At 44.0% G+C, this 21070-nt stretch overlaps 1 protein-coding gene across 1 annotated transcript in view; it reads left to right on the top strand.

Annotated features, from left to right (window-relative positions):
* Positions 1 to 21070, top strand: part of ATRN (attractin) — a 332072-nt gene that overhangs the window by 137555 nt on the left and 173447 nt on the right. The window contains exons 12-14 of the mRNA XM_060779447.2: positions 5276 to 5493; positions 10458 to 10579; positions 14381 to 14519. Of these exons, the coding sequence (XP_060635430.2) occupies positions 5276 to 5493; positions 10458 to 10579; positions 14381 to 14519 (479 nt within the window). The remainder of the gene's footprint in view (positions 1 to 5275; positions 5494 to 10457; positions 10580 to 14380; positions 14520 to 21070) is intronic.

Below are 21070 nucleotides of genomic sequence, written 5' to 3'. Positions count from 1 at the left end.
GAGCAGGGCCTCCCCAGATGATCTTAGGTTTCGAGGTGGGACGTAGGGGTGGATGCTTTTGGACAAGTAACTGGGCCAGAACTGTATAGAGCTTTATAGGTCAGAACCAGCACTTTGAATTGGGCTCGGAGGTTTACTTCTTGGGAGGAGAGCAAGGACCAATCTCGATAAAATAGTGAAGAGTAGAGACATCAAACTGGCAATAAGATCTGCATAGTTATAGCAATGGTATTCCCCGTAGTCACCTACGGATGTGAGAGCTGGACCAAAAGGAAGGCTGAGCGAAGGAAGAGAGATGCTTTTGAGCTGTGGTGTTGGAGGAAAGTTCTGAGAGTGCCTTGGACCTCGAGAAGATCCAACCAGTCCATCCTCCAGGAAATAAAGCCCGACTGCTCACTTGAGGGAAGGATATTAGAGGCAAAGATGAAGTCCTTTGGCCACATCATGAGAAGACAGGAAAGCTTGGAGACTACAATGATGATGGAGAGAATGGAAGGAAAAAGGAAGAGGGGCCAACCAAGGGCAAGATGGATGGATGGTATCCTTGAAGTGACTGGATTGACCCTGAAGGAGCTGGGGTTGGTGGCGGCTGACATGAGGTCACGAAGAGACGGAAGCGACTGAACAAATAAACAACAAATATGTTAGCACTTCTGCCCTTGTTCTCATTTCCACGGTAGATATGCAAACCATATGCAATTTGGTTGCTTTCTTCTCACACAGAAGCATTCTATCCATGTAGAGATAGAGAACGCATTACCTGTTGAACGGTCTCTCTTCTTCGTTGCCCATTGTTCTTGCTTCCTTAGCATTCTGCTCCCACGATAACGAGTGCCATGGGTTAATTGAGAAAGCACACTTTTACTAGTTTTGAAACATAACTGCTTAGCTCATTGAGTTTCGCCTTCTTCCTTGCTTTGAACAACAGTTTCCAGCTCAGCTTTTCCACCCCATTCGCTAGCTAATGTACCTCCTATCATAACAACATGCTTTTATCGCCTCTTGGAGAGCCCCCTCTTAAATCTTCTCCTCTTGGGCGAAAGCCATTCACAGCTTCTCTGTGTTTTCGGTGGCCCTTTTCTGAACTCTTTTCTTGTATCTACGGGGTTGTGTTTGACTTCAGCCATCCGTCTCTTAATCTGAACAGCCACAGGTGGCTTTTTTTGCCTTGAAATACCCAAAGAAGCCATTTTCACACTTCACAGATTCAGTTGAAAAGGCTGATTTTTTGAGGTCCTGGTCTCTCTCCTGTGCTTGTAAAGCTGAGCTAGGGGTTTGGTTTTTTTGGGGGTTAATGTGTGAACCTATGCTCCTCCTACATCACAAAAAGGAATTCTTCAATCAGAAATCATTCTGTAACATAAGTGTATATCTTTGTATATCTGTCAATAGGTAGATAGGTATAAATATAAACCTAGATATCACCTTAAATTTAAGCTGATTGGGAAATCTAATAGGCATATTTTTGAAGTATTAGGTTGTCCAAGGCTGATGGAATTGGAGGTACAGATATCTATATAAATAAAAACGTAATGTTCGTTTGTGGGATTAACAGAACTCAAAAACCACGGGACGAAATGACAACAAATTTGGACACAACACACCTAACAACCCAATGTATGTCCTTCACTAAAAAAAAATTGATTTTGTCATTTGGGAGTTGTAGTGGCTGGGATTTATAGTTCACCTACAATCAAAGAAAATTCTGAACCCCACCAACGATGGAATTGAACCAATCTTGGCACACAGTTCTCCCATGACCAACAGAAAATACTGGAAGGGTTTGGTGGGCAGCGTCCTTTGGTTTTGGAGTTGTAGTTCACCTGCGTCCAGAGATCACTGTGGACTCGAACAATTATAGATCTGGACCAAACTCTACAAGAATACTCAATATGGTGGAATTTGGGGAAAATAGAATCTTGACATTTGGAAGTTGTAGTTGCTGGGATTTATAGTTCACCTACAATCACAGAGCATTCTGAACCCCACCAACGGTAGAATTGGGCCAAACCTCCCACACAGAACCCCCATGTGGGCCACAGCAACTTGTGGCAAGGAATGGCTTGTGTGTGTGTATATGTATATATAGGTGATCACGATCATCAGCGTTGATGATCGAGCCATCACCTCTCAAGCAGGGAGCTTTGAAATGGTTGAACAGAAGCTCTCCATAGCTTTAGGTGTTCTTACTGTTCTTACTGCCTTACAGAGAAAACCAGCTGATTCCTAATCTGTCTAAAATGCAGACATGTGCTTTCATCTTCAGAACAGACAAGCATCTCGAGCTCTGAGGATGACCTGGGAAGGACTCCAACTGGAGCATTGCAGCACACCCAAATATCTGGGATTTACTCTGGACAAATACCTGGGAGTTACTCTGGACAAATATCTGGGAGTTACTCTGGACCGTACTCTGACTTATAAGAAGCACTGCTTGACAATCAAGCAAAAAGTGGGTGCTAGAAATAATATTACACGAAAGCTGACTGGCACAACCTGGGGATCACAAACAGCCAAAATTAAGACATCTGTCGCACCTCTGAGTAAAATCACCTTGCTTAAGACACCAAAAGCACACAAGCAGTAGTCTTTATGGTTTACTAAAGTTAAAGACAAAAAGTTCAAAAAGGCGAAGGTATATTCCAAAAGATCAATCCAAGGTAACATAGGCAAACCAGATCCATGAAGACACAGGCAAAACAAAGTCCCATGAGAACATGACAAAGTCCTGAAAACATGAACATGAAAGCAACAAAATAAATCCAAAGTCTCTTGGATGAAGCGGGAACTTGCTCTGACACTGAGGCATATTCAAACAGCCTATTTAATACTCTTTGGACAACATGATGACCCCAGGCCTCCCTCTCTCACCTGCTAGCAATTCTGACACTCCTTCGAACCTTAAATTCCAAACGATCAGCTCGATCTAAATCTCCGGCTTCATCAAGGTCAATTCCCTCGTTAGTGCTTTCTCCCTCTTTATCTGCACCTCAATCAGTGGCAGATACCAGATGAGAGACTCCCCTCTGGGCACATAGAAGATTGGGCGACCTGGAAGGTGCTAAACAGGCTGCGCTCTGGCTCCATGAGATGCAGAGCTAACCTTAAGAAATGGGGCTCCAAAGTGGAGTCCACGGCATGCGAGTGTGGAGAAGAGCAAACCACAGACCACCTACTACCATGCAACTTGATCCCTGCCACATGCACAATGGAGGACCTTCTTACAGCAACATCAGAGACACTCCAAGTGGCTAGCTTCTGGTCAAAGGACATTTAGCACTTTACTTACTTTGGAAGGAATCGAGTTACGAACGGGATGGCATCATTACTTGTGGTATGGAGATCCAAAAAAAGAAAAAAATTCGGGAACCATTTTATTAGATCCGCAATCATGAGAAGCTGGCAGAAATATAAATCGAAAATTTGTGGAAAAACACCATTATGGATCTCCCCTTTGGAGGCCAATCAGAGAAGAGAAATGGGATGGAATAATTGGCCGAACTATAAAGTACTATTGAAAAAGGGACAAGGGGAGATGGTACTGAAGACCCAACAAGAAATGAATGTGATAGATAAAAAGATATCATGGTTCCAATATAGCCAAATAAGAGAATGTTTCAAGAAAGATAGAACACTAGGTTTCCAGGAAGAAGAGTCCTTTTGGGATAAGATAATAAACACTAACAGAAAGATAATTACTAAATTATATAAGAAACTTAGAGAATGGGATTCAGAAAAAGAGGGAGAAAAAAAATACATGAAAAGATGGAACGAAAACCTAGGCAAAACAATTAGGAAAGAAGAGTGGGAAAAGATATGGAGAACGAAGATTAGGTACACCTACTCGATAGATCTGAAAGAAAATTGGCTAAAAGTGGCACACAGATGGTATCTGACACCCAAAAAATTGAACAACTCAAACAAAAATTTAAGTAGTAAGTGTTGGAAATGCGGGAGGATAGACGGCACATATTATCATATGTGGTGGTCATGCCCGAAAGCGCAAATATATTGGAGAAAAATTTATAAAACAATACAAGAAATCCTAAATATAAAATTACAGTTTAATCCCGAGATATTTCTATTAGGAATAATTGAAGAGAAATTAGAAAAAAATACAGATAAACTCCTCTTTTTAATGAACACAGCGGCAAGAATGTGCTATGCAAGAATGTGGAAGAAAGAAGAAACCCCAGGAATAAAAGATTGGTTTGAAAAAGTACTAGATATCAAAAATATGGACAGACTAACATATCTCATAACGAAAAGTAAAGGAACCCCAATAAAAGAAACTGACTGGACAAGAGTGCTAAACTATACAGACCAAATAAGTAAGAATACAGGACTATAAATAGAAGAGAGAACGATAAGGGATTACGAAATAAAGAAGAAAGAAGGAAAAGGAACATCCACTTAGAAGATACGAAGGAAGTCAACGAGAGAGACGTTTCCATCTGTCTCCAATCTTTTTAATTTTTTTATTTTCTTTTCTCTTTACTTTCTCCTCTCCCCTTTCCCTTTCTTCCTCCTCTCCTCCTCTGCTCCTTTTCACCTCCTTTTTTGTTCCTATCCTATTCTTCTCTCTCTACACTATCTCTCTCCTCTTCATCTTTCTCTCTACTACCCTCACTGTCTCCTTCTTCTCTCACTGCACATACCTTTTCTATATAACCTATTTACCTTGATTTGTAACATAAAGAAAACTTTTCAATAAAGAATATTTTTTTAAAAAAAGGACATTTAGCATCATGCCAAGTTTTTAAAAGTTTGTTGATGTTTTTAAATGCATGTTAACTGTACCCTCAATTCGCTTCTGACATGATAAATAAATAAATGGGTGATCAGAAGAGAAGGGGCATGGGATAGTATTCCATCTTGCACTTTCTTTCGTGTCAGGAGCGACTTGAGAAACTGCAAGTCGCTTCTGGTGTGAGAGAATTGGCTATCTGCAAGGACATTGCCCAGGGGACATTGCCCAGATGTTTTACCATCCTTGTGGGAGGCATCTCTCATGTCCCTGCATGGCGAGCTGGAGCTGACAGGGGGAGCTCATCCACACTCTCCCAGATTTGAACCTCCCACCTGTCGATCTTCAGCCCTGCCGGCACAAGGGTTTAACCCATTTAATCGAGGTCTCCTGGGTGTTGCACTAATAGTCATGCTGTAATTTTCTATGCTCTGATCTTGTTTGGAGGCCACACATCAGCACATCACAAGTAGCATTGTATTTGTATGTTTTCACATATAGAATTGTTTCTCCGTTTTCTCCTTTTAGCGTTATGTATATATTTGGAGGCTTCAATAGCCTCCTTCTAAGCGACATCGTGAAGTACACCCCAGAAAGCTGCGAAGCGTACAGCAATGACACCTGCTTGAGGGCAGGGCCTGGCCTCCGATGCGTGTGGAATGCCTCCACTTCCCAGTGCCTTCCGTGGGAAATGGCCACCCCACAACAAGAGCAGAAAGTCATGGAGGACTGCCCTCCTTCGCCAGGTAAGCTTGCAGATGGTTCCTTGAGGTTGATTGCCCTATGTTTGACGTTGATGTTGTGTTAGGGATTTCATAACCCTTTGGAATTTCAGTTTTTGGTGTGATCATTTGAGAAGATCTGATTTGGAGATGAGAAACTCCCTGTTACAACTAGAGGATTATATTTTGTTGGTCTGTCATTTTCCTGGCCATCTGCTTCTGGAAGATACATGACAATGGAGGCAATAGAAGTCTCCTTTTTGTGTCAGAAATAGACTGTCTTGAGATCTTATATGGTCACAAATGCACATTGTTAGTCTTATTACACTATTTGCTTACAATTGACCTCTGTGGAATAAGGATCTTGTTGTACTTCTGACACAAAATGCATTTTGGGGTTAGAATTTTGTTGAATGCTTTACTACTTACTATTCTTATCAGTGTTCCACTTGATTCATGAGGGATTTTTGGAAATTCAAGGACATTCAGAGATAGGCAGTTGGCTGCACAGTGTAGATATTTAGCAGAAGGGTGGTTTAGCACAAACACCACGAAACTACGTAGGTATAGATTGACATCACACAAACACAATGTAGGGTCTCTACTTTGCATATTAGAAGCTGCCTTGGGAGACATAGATCCTAAAAACTGGCCTCTAAGTATTTGGAAATACATAAAATACAAATAGATTGAATCACTAACCGGAGACGCTGGAGATGGGAAGGGAAACCTTTGCCTTTGTTTACGTATTGTATGTCATTGTTCACTGTATAAAAGGCATTGAATGTATATATGTGTATACTATAATCCATTCTGAGTCCCCTTGGGGAGATAGGGCAGAATATAAATAAAGTGTATTATTATTATTATTATTATTATTATTATTATTATTATTATTATTCCATTTTTATCAGTAGCCTTATCAGTGAAAGGTCAACAAGGCATCCCACTAGATATTGGGTACTTGGACATCCACAAAAGAGATTAACATAGTTCTTCACCCAAGATTCATTTGTCATCTGGTAGCCTTAGCATAAAGAAACATGTCCCCTTAGGACAGTGGTTCTCAACCTTCCCAATGCTGCGACCCCTTAATACAGTTCCTCATGTTGTGGTGACCCCCAACCATAACATTATTTTTGTTGCTACTTCATAACTCTCATTTTGCTACTGTTATGAATTGTCATATAAATGCCTGATATGCTGGATGTATTTTCATTCACTGGACCAAATTTGGCACACCCACATTTAAATTCTGGTGCGGTTGTGGGGTATTGAGTTTTCCATTTGGGACTTGTAGTTGCTGGGATTCACCTACAATCAAAAGAGCATTCTGAACTCCACCAATGATGGAATTGAACCAAACCTGGGACACAGAACTCCCATGACCAATAGAAAATATTGAAGGATTTGGTGGGCATTGAGCTTGAGTTTTGGAGTTGTAGTTCACCTACTTCCGGAGAGCACGGTGGTCTCAAAAAAATGATGGACCTGGACCAAACATGGCATGAGTATGCAATATGTCCAAATGTGAACACTGGTGGAGTTTGGGAAAAAACAGATCTTGATATTTGGGAGTTGTGTTTGCTGGGATTTATAGTTCACTTCCAACCAAAGAGCATTCTGAACTTCACCAATGATGGAATTGAACCAAACCTGGGACACAGAACTCCCATGACCAATACAAAATACTGGAAAGATTTGGTGGGCATTGAGCTTGAGTTTTGGAGTTGTAGTTCACCTACTTCCAGAGAGCACCGTGGATGGATCTGGACCAAACTTGGCATGAGTACGCAATATGTCCAAATGTGAAAACTGGTGGAGTTTGGGGAAAAAATAGATCTTGATATTTGGGAGTTGTGTTTGCTGGGATTTATAGTTCACCTACAACCAAAGAGCATTCTGAACCCCACCAATGATAGAATTGGGTTAAACTTCCCACACAGAACCCCCATGGCCAACAAAAACTACTGTGTTTTCCGATGGACTTTGGTGACCCCTCTGACACCCCCTCTTGCGACCCCCCCCCAGGGGTCCCGACATTCACATTGAGAAACTCTGCTTTAGGACATGGAAAATGAGTATCAGAGCCCCCTTTTCCTTGCTGAATGTTTTCGAACTTCGTTGTAAAAGAATTGAACTGCACGGCCGCTGAAATAGTCAAGTTTGAGGGCAGCGCAAAATTACTCTCTAAAACTCTAAAAGGACTTCTCCGTATTGATTGACTGGGTGGGAAAGTGTCAAGGATAACGCTTAGTATAAAGGACCAAAAGCAATTTGGAACTCATTCTCCCAGTTTTGTGCATGAATTGGAATGTAAATTACCTGTAAGAACCAAGAAAAATCTTGTGTGGAACAGAAAGTTCAGTGACAGCATAACCTAGAGTGTGGCAGCTATGAAAAAAAGGTGATGGCAATTTGTGAAAAAAGGTGCTGAAAGTCAATCAGCCACATATGAAAATGTTTTTTTATAAACTCAGAGGCATTTGGAACAGTGCGTTCAGGTCTGGTTTCCTCATCTCAAGAAGAATGTTCAACTGGAAGAGCTAGAAAGAAGAGCGGCTGAAAATATTTGCCAGGGGCTGAGAAGAAGCAAAATTGGAGCGTTGTGCTTTTGAAGAAAGATCTAAATAGGTTTAGAGGCTGTGCATTTAGGAAGGACCCATCTGCAGAAGTGTGTCTTTGTGGGCAGACAGTTGTGAAGAGAGTGGGATGTGTTCCAGAAGCCGCATCAGCAAGTGCCACCTTTGTCCTTCTTTGCTTGGTGTGAGAAAAGGAGAACACTTTTTCTCAGGTGCAAACATGAAGAATGGGGTGTACATTGTGCGGAAGCATCACAAAGCCTCTTCTAATCCCCAAGGACGCCTTGCTCTATTTGTGGCCACTCCTTGATTAAGTGACATTGGAAGCCTAGAGGTGGGCAAATCTGTATCTTGGTGGTTGCCACCTCAGATCTCAGTGTGGGTCTTCACACATGTTTGAATGCTTTCATGTCAGTGTGGGAAGTATTTATTGATTTATCGTGTCAGGAGCAGACCAAACAGTTGCGTCACATTTTTTAACAAACAAACAAAACACAAAGTTTGCAAGCTTGGTAGTTGATTAAATGTCCTTTGACCAGAGTGCCTCTGGTGTTGCCGCAAGGAGGTCCTCCATTGTGCATGTAGCAGGGCTCAGGTTGCATTGCAGCAGGTGGTCAGTGGTCAGTGGTTTGCTCTTCGCCACACTCGCATGTCGTGGATTCCACTTTGTGGCCCCATTTCTTAAGATTGGCTCTGCATCTCGTGGTACCAGAGCGCAGTCTGTTCAGCGCCTTCCAAGTTGCCCAGTTTTCTGTGTGCCCAGGGGGGAGTCTCTCATTTGGTCTCAGCCATTGATTGAGGTGCTGGGTTTGAGCCTGCCACTTTTGGACTCTCGCTTGCTGAGGTGTTCCAGTGAGTGTCTCTGTAGATCTTAGAAAACTATGTCTGGATTTAAGTCATTGACGTGCTGGCTGATACCCAAACAAGGGATGAGCTGGAGATGTCTCTGCCTTGGTCCTTTTATTGGCTGCTCTCTGGAAGCAGGTGAACTACATGTCAGGTGGTGCAATGCCAGATAAACAGTGTAATTTCTCCAGTGGTGTAGGGCGCAGACACCCCATGATAATGTGGCATGTCTCATTAAAAGCCACATCCACTGTTTTAGTGTGGTGAGATGTGTTCCACACTGGTCATGCATAGCAGCAGAGTAGCATAGTGCAAGGGCAGATGTCTTCACTGTGTCTGGTTGTGATCCCCAGGTTGTGCCAGTCAGCTTTCATATGATATTATTTCTAGCGCCCACTTTTTGCTTGATATTCAGGCAGTGCTTCTTGTAAGTCAGAGTAGGGTCCAGAGTGACTCGCAGGTATTTGGGTGCGCTGCAATGCTCCAGTGGGATTCCTTCCCAGGTGATCCTCAGAGCCCGGGATGCTTGCCTGTTCTTAAGGTGAAAGGCACATGTCTGTGTTTTAGATGGATTAGGGATCAGCTGGTTTTCCTCGTAATAGGCAGTAAGAGCACCTAGAGCTTCAGAGAGCTTTGTTCAACCATCTCAAAACCCCCTGCTTGAGCAGTAATGGCACGATCATCAGCATAGATGAAGCTCTCCTTCCCTTCTGGCAATGGCTGGTCATTTGTGTAAATGTTGAACATGGATGGAGCAAGTACGCTCCCCTGAGGCAGGCCGTTCTTCTGTTTCCGGCATCTGCTTGCCTGGCCCTGAAACTCAACAAAAAAGCTCCTGTTTTGTAGCAGGTTTCCTATGAGGCAGGTGAGGTGGTAGTCCTTTGTGATATTATACATTTTTCTCAGGAGGAGGTGGTGGTTCACAGTATCATAAGTCGCTGACAGATCTATGAAGACAACTCCTGTGATCTGCTGCCTTTCAAAGCCATCTTCTATGTGTTGGAAGTGAAGAAGCATCAATGCTTGTATTTAGAGCAGTTAAGGGTAGAGGGAGCATGCTGCTGTTTTGTTTTCACCTCTATTTCCCAGGTTTATGTAACTCAAGCTGTTTCGCTTCTTGTTCACAAGGGGAGGTTCCTTTCTCCTTCTTCCCAAAAGTCTTTAGTGTCCCTCTATGTCCCTTTGTTTGAAAAGTGACCATCATGAGGCTTCTCTGCTTTAGGATACGTTACGCACAAAGAAATGAGACACTGCCCTGCACTCTGGGTACCAAATGTTGCTAACATAAGAGGGGCTCCACTTTGTAAGCCACCACCTTGCATGTTCATAGCTCTGGATGAACAAGGGGAGGATGGAGCAGCCTCCTGTCATGCGAGAGTACCCTCATGCGGCCTGATGTGTGAGATAGACGAAACTGTATGTCAATCTTGTTGACTCAGTCGTGCATTTCTACCTGGTGCGTGATGTGCAAAGAGCTTGACTGCCTCTCTCTCTCTTCAAATGGCTGTATTTGGTCACACAGATTTATCTCTCTCTCCCCCCCCCCCCTCTTTTTGTTAGCCACAGACCATGAAAAATGTGATCAGATCACGGACTGCTTCAGCTGTACAGCCAACACAAACCAATGCCATTGGTGCCCTGACCAGTGTTTGCCGAGGAATCGCAACTGCTCCGAAGACCAGGTAACTCCCCCTCCTTTTCTTATGCCGGAGAATCCTAACCTCTCTCACAGTTATTGCAAAGAAACTGCTTGTCAGCACTTGCAGAGGTACTTGTAAAGCTATTATGGTTTGTTACTGAGGGGCGAGCTGCCTGTATTGTGTTTAGCACTTCCAATTTTTTTTTTGTCGTGTAAGGAGCGACTTGAGAAACTGCAAGTTGCTTCTGGTGTGAGAGAATTGGCTGTTTGCAAGGACATTGTCCAGGGGACGTTTTGATGTTTTATCATCCTTGTGGGAGGCTTCTCTTGTGTCCCCGCATGAGAAGCTGGAGCTGAGAGAGGGAGCTCATCCATGCTCTCCCTGGATTCAAACCTGGGACCTGTCGGTCTTCAGTCCTGCCTGCACAGGAGCTTAACCTACTGCGCCACCTGGGCCACCAATATTTTGGTACCTGCAGTAAGAGGGAGGGAGGAGTGTCTACTCCATAATATTTCCTCCTTTGGTATAGAGCCGGCATTCTCAACCTGTGGGCCATGGACCACCACTGCTAAAATATGGTTTGCGGCCTCACCATTATTACACGATTGGCAACGAAAGTAACTGGTCTCCAAAACCCTCTTATACTGCTGAGGCTTATTAAATATGGTTTTTTGTGGGTGAGCATATGGCAGCTACTGGATGACACATATTCTGTATCAGAAACAAGAGCTGATGTGGTCTATCCAATGCAATTTTCTGAATCAGCACCCCAAATAGCCAAACCGAATCTAAAGTTGACCAAAAATAGATTTGTAACCTGTTTGATACTAATGTTGGAGAGTGGTTCCTGGTCAAAGTGGTCCCTGACCAAAAAAAGGTTGGAAACAACTGATACAGAGTCACATAGGGCATACCGAAGGTAGTCCTTGTCCAGAGTCTTTACCTACCAGTCATTCAGATTTGTCTGTGGCTTACTCCTTTAGGTTACTTATACGAGTATGCTTCCAGACCTTTCTAGAGGCTCAATTTTCCCCCAAGTAGGGTAGAGATTCCTGGAAGGCTGGACTCTGCTATTGAAGTGGGGTTTTTGTGTATGTGTGTGAATACAGTCATCATTGCATTGGTCAAGACATACTTCAGGGATGGGAATGAAGTCACACAGCTATTCTGGATAGCATTTTCCTGGTCACTTAGCTTCTAGGCACATTATTATAAACCCCAGTGGTGAGCATAGGGTGGGCTTGGAGCCACATGTGCCTCCCCAAAGTGTTCTTTTTTTCTCCCCCCAGACTCCTTTGTTCCCCACTTCTCTTGAAGAGCAAATTGCTTCTCTTGGGAATCATTAGGAGTGGCAACTCACTTCTTAAATAAGTGGTGGGGATCGCAGCAGTGTTTTCCTCCCAAATGCCAGTATTTTCTGTTCCTGTTTTTTCATGTTGGCATTTTTGGCAGTCCATGTGGCCTCCAGAAGGTCCCAGGAGTAGAAACTTTGCCTCTAGAGCTGTTGAAGATTCCTGTTTCTGATAAACCCCAAGCTTCAGGGTTCTCTGTTTATGTGTTTTGGCCCTAGCAACTGTTGACTGTTGTCTGTACACACAAAATCAAGGAGCTGCGAAATGGCTTGGAAATGCCATTATTATTGTTTGGCCTCCCTTACATGCCTTTCTCTTCATTCCACTACAACCTTGAAAGGCTTTTGAAACGTTAATGTAATGAGTGGTTGCCCAGCACCACACTGGCACTCTTGGATACTCATCTAATCATTCCATGGCAAAACGATCACATTGTGAGCTCTGATGATGTGTGATGAACCACACTTTGTAGCTAAAACAAGACTCCCATATTATACAATCATAGAATCATAGAATCAAAGAGTTGGAAGAGACCTCGTGGGCCATCCAGTCCAACCCCATTCTGCCAAGAAGCAGGAATATTGCATTCAAATCACCCCTGACAGATGGCCATCCAGCCTCTGTTTAAAAGCTTCCAAAGAAGGAGCCTCCACCACACTCCGGGGCAGAGAGTTCCACTGCTGAACGGCTCTCACAGTCAGGAAGTTCTTCCTCATGTTCAGGTGGAATCTCCTCTCTTGTAGTTTGAAGCCATTGTTCCCTTGCGTCCTAGTCTCCAGGGAAGCAGAAAACGAGCTTGCTCCCTCCTTCCTGTGGCTTCCTCTCACATATTTATACATGGCTATCATATCTCCTCTCAGCCTTCTCTTCTTCAGGCTAAACATGCCCAGCTCCTTAAGCCGCTCCTCATAGGGCTTGTTCTCCAGACCCTTGATCATTTTAGTCGCCCTCCTCTGGACACACACTGTATTTGCATAGGAAGGTGTTTGTAGTTAGATGCTTGTGATAGCTTTGGCATCATGCTGGGCACTACGTTCATTCAGTGGTTTGGGGGTTTATTTTTTAATTTTTCAATCGTTTTTTATTTATTTTTGAGAGAAAAGGAAAAGGGGATCTCGGGGTGTGGGTTTTGGGGAAAAAGAAAAGGGGTGGAATGTTTGCGGAGTGGGAAGAAATACAATCTGGAGAGGGGAAAAGAAAAAAAAATGATAAAAAGATGACAAAAATGATAATAAAGAAGAAAAATCCCTATTGCTAAAGGGGAGGATATATTAAATTTAAGGGTATTTAGGAAAGCTGAGGCGGAAAGACAAAAAGAAAAAAAATAGGGGGAGAAAAAAGGAAAAAAGAGAAGAGGAGAAAAGGAAAAAAATTGTCAAAGGCTTTTATGGCCGGAATCACTGGGTTGTTGTAGTTTTTTCGGGCTATGTGGCCATATTCTGGAGGCATTTTCTCCTGACTTTTCGCCTGCATCTATGGCAAGCATCCTCAGAGGTAGTGAGGATGCTTGCCATAGATGCAGGCGAAACGTCAGGAGAAAATGCCTCCAGAACATGGCCACATAGCCCAAAAAAACCTACAACAACCAGAAAAAAAAATTGCCAAGAAAAAATAAAAATAAAAAGTTGTTGATTGTCAACTTCCAAATTTTTCCTGTCTGGGTTGTTGAACTGTTATTTAATAAATATAATTATTCTCTCCATCTTCTGGTATTTGCAGTTTTTCCTTTTACCTTAAAAAAATATTTAATAAAGTCCAATCTGTAGGGCATTTGGGTTTGCCTTGGTATGGAATATTGTGTCCAATTCTGGGCACCACAATTCAAGAGAGATATTGACAAGCTGGAATGTGTCCAGAGGAGGGCGACTAAAATGATCAAGGGTCTGGAGAACAAGCCCTATGAGGAGTGGCTTAAGGAGCTGGGCATGCTTAGCCTGAGGAAGAGAAGGCTGAGAGGAGATATGATAGCCATGTATAAATATGTGAGAGGAAGCCACAGGGAGGAAGGAGCAAGCTTGTTTACTGCTTCCTTGGAGACTAGGACACGGAGCAATGGCTTCAAACTACAAGAGAGGAGATTCCACCTGAACATGAGGAAGAACTTCCTGACTGTGAGAGCCATTCAGCAGTGGAACTCTCTGCCCCGGAGTGTGGTGGAGGCTCCTTCTTTGGAAGCTTTTAAACAGAGGCTGGATGGCCATCTGTCAGGGGTGATTAGAATGCAATATTCCTGCTTCTTGGCAGAATGGGGTTGGACTGGATGGCCCATGAGGTCTCTTCCAACTCTTTGATTCTATGATTCTATGTTTTCAAATAATAGGTTAATTTGTCCATATTTCTTATATCCAGTATCTTTAATTTCCATTCTTCTTCTGTTGGGATTTCTTTGGTCTTCCACTTTCTAGCATACCCAGTTCTCGCTGCTGTGAATTGTGTGTACTTCTTGTGTATGTCATGAAGGGAAAATCTTACCCATTGTTGTCTGTTTCAGACTCCCATTACTGTCTTCGAAAATTGCTCCAAGGATAATCCTGCCTTTTACTGTAACAAGAAGACGAGTTGCAAGAGCTGCAGCCTGGATCAGAACTGCCAGTGGGAAGGCCGGAACCAAGAGTGCATTGCTTTGCCTGGTACGTCTCTCTTGGGCGTCGCACCCACCTGTGTGCACTCCCCTCCTTTCCCACCTCCAAAGGGAGAGGAGCCGTGTTGTCCCCCCGAACCAGTGAACTGACTGATTTATTCATCCATGCTGTGTACAATACCTTTCAAAACCCAGCGTCTGTTTCAAATGCATCATGTCAGCTTTGCATAAAAATTCCCTCAGAGACAGGGAAGCGATTGCGGGCAAATGCATCAGAGACCAGGAGCCCCTGGCTTCCTCCTTGCATCTGTTGGTTTACTACAAATGGATTTATCTCTCTTTTAACAGTTAATTGCCCTAAGTGGCCAAGAGGAGAAAAAAGAGCCACTGTAATAGAGCTGCGTCCCTCTTGGGCTTCTGGTGTAGCCTCCCTACCCTGTTGTTCCCATTGTTGCTGCCTCACAAAAATACGAGGGGTATTTTTTAAGTAAGGTCTGTTTGAACATAAGTACACAACGAAAGTTTATTTCAAAAAAGTAAATTTGTTTTCAGAAAGTACATACTTCACTCTATTTTTCGACATAGTTGCCAAGTTTGTTCAAACACTCATCATACCTCTGAGCCAATTTTAAAATACCCTCTTCATAAAAACTTGCTGCCTGCTCCGATAACCAAGAGTTCACTGCCGTTTTCACGTCATCGTCATCATGGACGTTGTCACGGCCATCTTTGAATTGTCGTACCCACTTACGCACTTTGCTTTCACTCATAACAGTATCACCATACACTTCACAAATCTGTCAATGAATTTCTGCAGCAGGCAGGTTCCTTACTGGCAAAAACCGTATCACTGAGCGAACCTCACATGCGGAGGGTGAGTTGATAGTCTTAAACATTTTCAAAGCACAGAACAGAACCGTACAGGTGAGCTACAGAGCGGAAACTGAGCACGGTTGTTCCCGAGGCATGCCGGTACACGATGCACGCACTCATTGCGGTATGCGCGCGAGCTACTAGTGTCTACAACAAAACGGACCTTAATTAAAAAATACCCCTCGTCATTTGAAAAAAAAATGAATGAATTCTTATGCACACTGCACATATCTTATTTATATTGCAAAAAACACTTTAAAACAATACAATAATTAAAATAAAGAACAATTTTAACAAATAGAAACTTATTAGTATTTCAGTGGAAAGTATGGGCCTGTTTTTGGCTGATGAGATAGGATTGTTATTGTTGTTGTTGTGTGCTTTCAAGCTCCACTGGCTGCCGGTTTGCTACCGGGCCCAATTCAAAGTGATTATTTATTTGTCGTGTCAGGGCAACCAGTCAATTATATTACATTTCTAACAGAACAAAGCAAACAAACAGACAAAATACAAAATCTGGCCACTTGGAGTGCCTCTGGTGTTGACGCAAGGGTTTGAGCCTGCCACTTTTGGACTCTCGCTTGCTGAGGTATTCCAGCGAGTGTTTCTGTAGATCTTAGAAAACTATTTCTAGATTTTGGTAGTTGGTTAAATGTGCTTTGACCAGTAGCTGGCCACTTGGAGTGCTTCTGATGTTGCTGCAAGGAGGTCCTCCATTGTGCATGTAGCAGGGCTCAGGTTGCATTGCAGCAGGTGGTCAGTGGTTTGCTCCTCTCCACATTCGCATGTCGTGGATTCCACTTTGTGGCCCCATTTCTTGAGGTTGGCTCTGCATCTTGTGGTGCCAGAGCGCAGTCTGTTCAGTGCCTTCCAAGTCGCCCAGTTTTCTATGTGCCCAGGGGGGAGTCTCTCAGTTGGTATCAGACATTGGTTGAGGTTCTGGGTTTGAGCCTGCCACTTTTGGACTCTCACTTGCTGAGGTGTTCCAGTGAGTGTCTCTGTAGATCTTAGAAAACTATTTCTAGATTTAAGTCGTTGACGTGCTGGCTGATACCCAAACAGGGGATGAGCTGGAGATGTCTCTGCCTTGGTTCTTTCATTATTGGCTGCTCCTTCCCGGCGGATGTCAGGTGGTGCAATACCGGCTAAGCACAGAAACGATCAGCATTCAAAGTGCTGGCTTTGGCCTATAAAACCCTAAACGGTTCTGGCCCAACTTACCTGTCCGAACGTGTCCCCCTTACAAACCATCGAGGACTCTAAGATTGTCTGGGAAGACCCTGGTCTCGGTCCCGCCTTCGTCTCGAGTACGGTTGGCGGGGACGAGAGACAGGGCCTTCTCAGTGGTGGCCCCTTGGCTATGGAACACCCTCCCTAGGGAGATTAGATCTGCTCCCTCCCTCTTAACGTTTCGGAGGCAAGGTAAAACATGGCTGTTCGAGCAATCGCTTACAAAGGCAGAGTAGCTAATATAGGAAATCGAACGATTTGACAATGGAACTGGTCAATGCTTGATAATAATGAGACACTAATGATGTTTTTATTAGCGTTACTGTTTAATGTTTTAATCTGTATTATGTTTTTATATGTACTGATTTGTTGGAAACCGCCTTGAGTTGCCGATTGGCTGAGAAAGGCGGTAAATCAATAAATATATTTCAGACTTAGGTTGAACTTGAGCGAGGGCCAGATAAATAACCTTGGAGGGCTGTATCTGACTCACTTGCCTTAGTTTGAGGACCCCTGGTCTACAGCAAGCACGGGACAACTTGGGCCCTCCAGATGTTTTGGATTTTAACTCCTACAATTACTGGCTGTATGATAAATCCCAGCCTGAATTATTTATGCTTTGCTTAGGCATAGCATCCACTTGCGCGTCTCTCCATTACCTTACTACCCCCAAAGAAAGTTGTGTTGTGCTCCACTCCATGGGTGATGTTTCTTGTGACTCAAGAAACCTCACCAAGTCTAGGTCAAGTCTGCTGACTTTTAGTTTCATGCATTTGTATAGGATTGCATTTCTGCTTGTTAATTCGTCTGGCCCCATTTTCGTTTTTGAGTGCCAGGGCCTGCAACCGACCACTGAGTAAGGAGCACTGCTTACTTGGTGCTCAGCTGCTGGCCCAAAGTATGCAGGCCTGCACGGTTGCCAGGTGGTGAAGCCATCAGCCCCATGCCAAGGATCTCCAATGAAGAGACCTCCATGCAATCCTACTTCTCTCTATAACTATGATGCCGAAAAGCAGGCTTGGAGCCGGTATCCGCTCCTGCCTGCCTTTCGTATCGGGTTTATTTTCATTCCGGGAGAGGGTCTTTTGTATCGTGCAATCCGAATAAACAGAACAAAATGGAAACATGAATTAAATGGATGATACAGATACCGGACCCAGGACTACTGACTTTAGGGATCTCACCCACTCATAAACAGTGTGATACCACCAAACGCAGCATTGCCCAAACACGAATCAAGGAACATGAGAGGCACTGCAGACTACTTCAACCAGAGAAATCAGCCATAGCAGAGCACCTGATGAGCCAACCTGGATACAGCATATTATACAGCAATGGAGACTCCACCTCAGACATCAGAAGAGCTGCAAGACCAAGAACAAGCCACGAGAGTAAAGATGAAGATCCACCCAGAGGAAAAGTGTTCTTGCCATACATCAAGGGAACCACTGACCGCAAAGAGAAGCTGATGAGGAAACACAACATACAAACCACCTACAGACTCACCAAGAAAATCCAACAAATGCTACGTTCAGCAAAGGACAAGAGGGATCCTCTCACCTCTGCAGGAGTCTACCGTGTACCCTGCAGCTGTGGACAAGTCTCCATAGGGACCACGAAACGCAGCAGCATTGCCCAGACATGAGTCAAGGAACATGAAAGGCACTGCAGACTACTTCAACCAGAGAAGTCAGCCATAGCAGAACACCTGATGAACCAGCCTGGACACAGCATATTATTTGAGAACACAGAAATGCTGGACCACTCTCACAACCACCATGTCAGGCTACACAGAGAAGCCATTGAAATACACAAACATGTGGACAATTTCAACAGAAAGGAAGAAACCATGAAAATGAACTAAATCTGGCTACCAGTATTAAAAAACTCAAAAATTACAACAGCAAAACAACAGAGAGTAAACAATAAGGCACATCAAATCTCTCTCAACAAAAGATTCCCCCCAGGCACTTCCAAGCCATTAAATGCTAATGAAGGTGGTCAGTTGAAACATTCACACCTAGCTCCAGCAGACAAAAGTCCTTTGTCCCACCTGGTCATTCCATAGTTATATAAACCCATTTTCCTAGTTCCAACAGACCTCACTATCTCTGAGGATGCTTGCCATAGATGCAGGCTAAACGTCAGGAGAAAATGCCTCCAGAACATGGCCATATAGCCCGGAAAAACCTACAACAACCCAGTGATTCCGGCCATGAAAGCCTTCAACAATACTATTATCTATCTTTATTCATGGTAAACCTAAATTCCTAATAGAGCTCTTCTATATTACTGACTCTCTATTCAGATATGCCATGGCCAACTTCCATTTTTCTAAAAAGTCCTCATTGCTTTCATTCCTCCTGTTATAAGTTAGTCTGGCCATTAGCATATAAAGCAGGCTTGTAGCCGGTATCTGATCCCGCCAGCTTTTGTATCAAGTTTATTTTCATTCCGGGAGGGGGTTTAATCATATTGTGCCATCCGAATGGACGGAACGAAATGAAAACATGTCTACAGATACCTGACCCAGGACTACTGACTTTGGGCATCTCACCCACTCAGAAACGGTGTGATACTATTTTCATGTGATTGAGGAGGAAAGAAATTGAGCATGTATTCACTGGGGAACCTGAGCTGTTATTTTCACCGCAGTTTATAAACTACTCCCAACACCCAGGTTGCTTTTCTACAAATCTGAATGCAAGTGTGATAAATACTGTACTTGCTTGTCTCATTCCTGCCTGCGAGAGAACCTGTCATTTTATCTCCTCACCTGCAAGATGAGAGATTTTCTCTTCTCAAGAGTTACTGCATTTGTGAAAACATATTTTTCTTTTGCTCCAAATGTGCGAGAGGTAGAGCTCAACCGCCTCGTGGCCTGCCCTTTCCACAATCAGGTGGGTTGTTGGCAATTTGTTGACCAAGCAGCCGTTCCTTGTGGACGTGCTCTCTGGGCATGTGTGTGGAGATGCTTTTGAGCAAATCACAGAAACCGCAATAAAGGAAAAGAAAGCACTCGTTGTCTTGTTCTCAGAGTGGAAACTTGCAGAGGCTGGCGATTTCTCTTCGTCGCACAAGGAGTTTTACAGATAATTATCCCATCCCTCCTGGAAGGACCTTGCTATCTATTTTGCAGGCAGAAGGGCAGAGCTCATTGCCTGCAGCAGCAGACTGCATTCCAATGGACAGGGATTATCTTGTGCCAGCTACGCCTGCAAAACTACACACAGGCAGGAAACAGGAGAAGGAAGATCCATCTGTGCCTGAGCTCTTTTGCTTTCAAATCTCCTTGGAATGCTACAGAGCAATGAGGGTCCATTCACTTATGACAAATCCAGTGCTGGTTGCACAGCTGCAAATACAAGGCAGTTTTTCAGTCTTTTTGCAGTTTTGTTTCTTGACTTGGTTCCTCAGTTTCTGTGCAGTGAAGGTTTTTGTTTTGTTTGTTTTTTTGCACAAGTCTTTTATGAATATTAATCCACCAAAGTTTGCACAACTCAGTTGCCTGTGTTATACCTTAGTCATTCCTTAGGGTGCAAATCTGTCACTCCTTCTTACCTGTCACCAAGGAGGCTGTCCAAACCTTGAACCGGTGCTTGGCTGCTGTGTTGGACTGGATGAGAGCTAACAAATTGAAACTGAATCCAGACAAGACAGAGGTCCTACTGGTCAGTCGTAAGACCGAACAGGGTATAGGGTTACAGCCTGTACTGAATGGGGTTACACTCCCCCTGAAGACGCAGGTTCGCAGCTTGGGAGTGATCCTGGACTCATCGCTGAGCCTGGAACCTCAGGTCTCGGCGGTGGCTGGAAGAGCTTTCGCACAATTATAACTTGTGCATCAGCTGTGCCCGTACCTTGGGAAGTCTGATCTGGCCACAGTGGTCCACGCTCTTGTTACATCCCGAATAGATTACTGCAAGGCGCTCTACGTGGGGTTGCCTTTGAAGACTGTTCGGAAACTTCAGTTAGTCCAACGGGCGACAGCTAGATTACTCACCCGAGTGTCATACAGGGAGCATACCACCCCCCTGCTATGTCAGCTCCACTGGCTGCCGATCCAGTTCCGAGCACAATTCAAAGTGCTGGTTTTGACCTACAAAACACTATACGGCTCCGGCCCAGCGTACCTGTCCGAACGTATCTCCTTCTACGTCCCACCTGGGAGTTTAAGATCCTCTGGGGAGGCCCTGCTCTTGGCCCCACCTTTATCACAAGTGAGACTGGTGGGGACGAGGGACAGGGCCTTCTCAGTGGTGGCCCCTCGCCTGTGGAATTCACTCCCCGGGGAAATTAGGTCATCAACATCCCTCCTCTCTTTCAGAAGGAAGTTAAAAACCTGGATATGAGTCCAGACCTTTAAGCTGGCAGATGGATAAAGGACAATGATGACCAGAGTAGGAAAGGACTATGATAATGCTGGATGGTGTCATCTGCATAGTTTTCTTGGCAAGGATACTGGGGTGGTTTGCCGTTGCCTTCCCCACTCTGATG

Source organism: Anolis sagrei, chromosome 5, assembly GCF_037176765.1.
Source record: "Anolis sagrei isolate rAnoSag1 chromosome 5, rAnoSag1.mat, whole genome shotgun sequence".
Taxonomy (NCBI): Eukaryota; Metazoa; Chordata; class Lepidosauria; order Squamata; family Dactyloidae; genus Anolis; species Anolis sagrei.
Note: the sequence above shows the minus strand (reverse complement) of the source record. Positions and strands in the feature narration are given on the sequence as shown.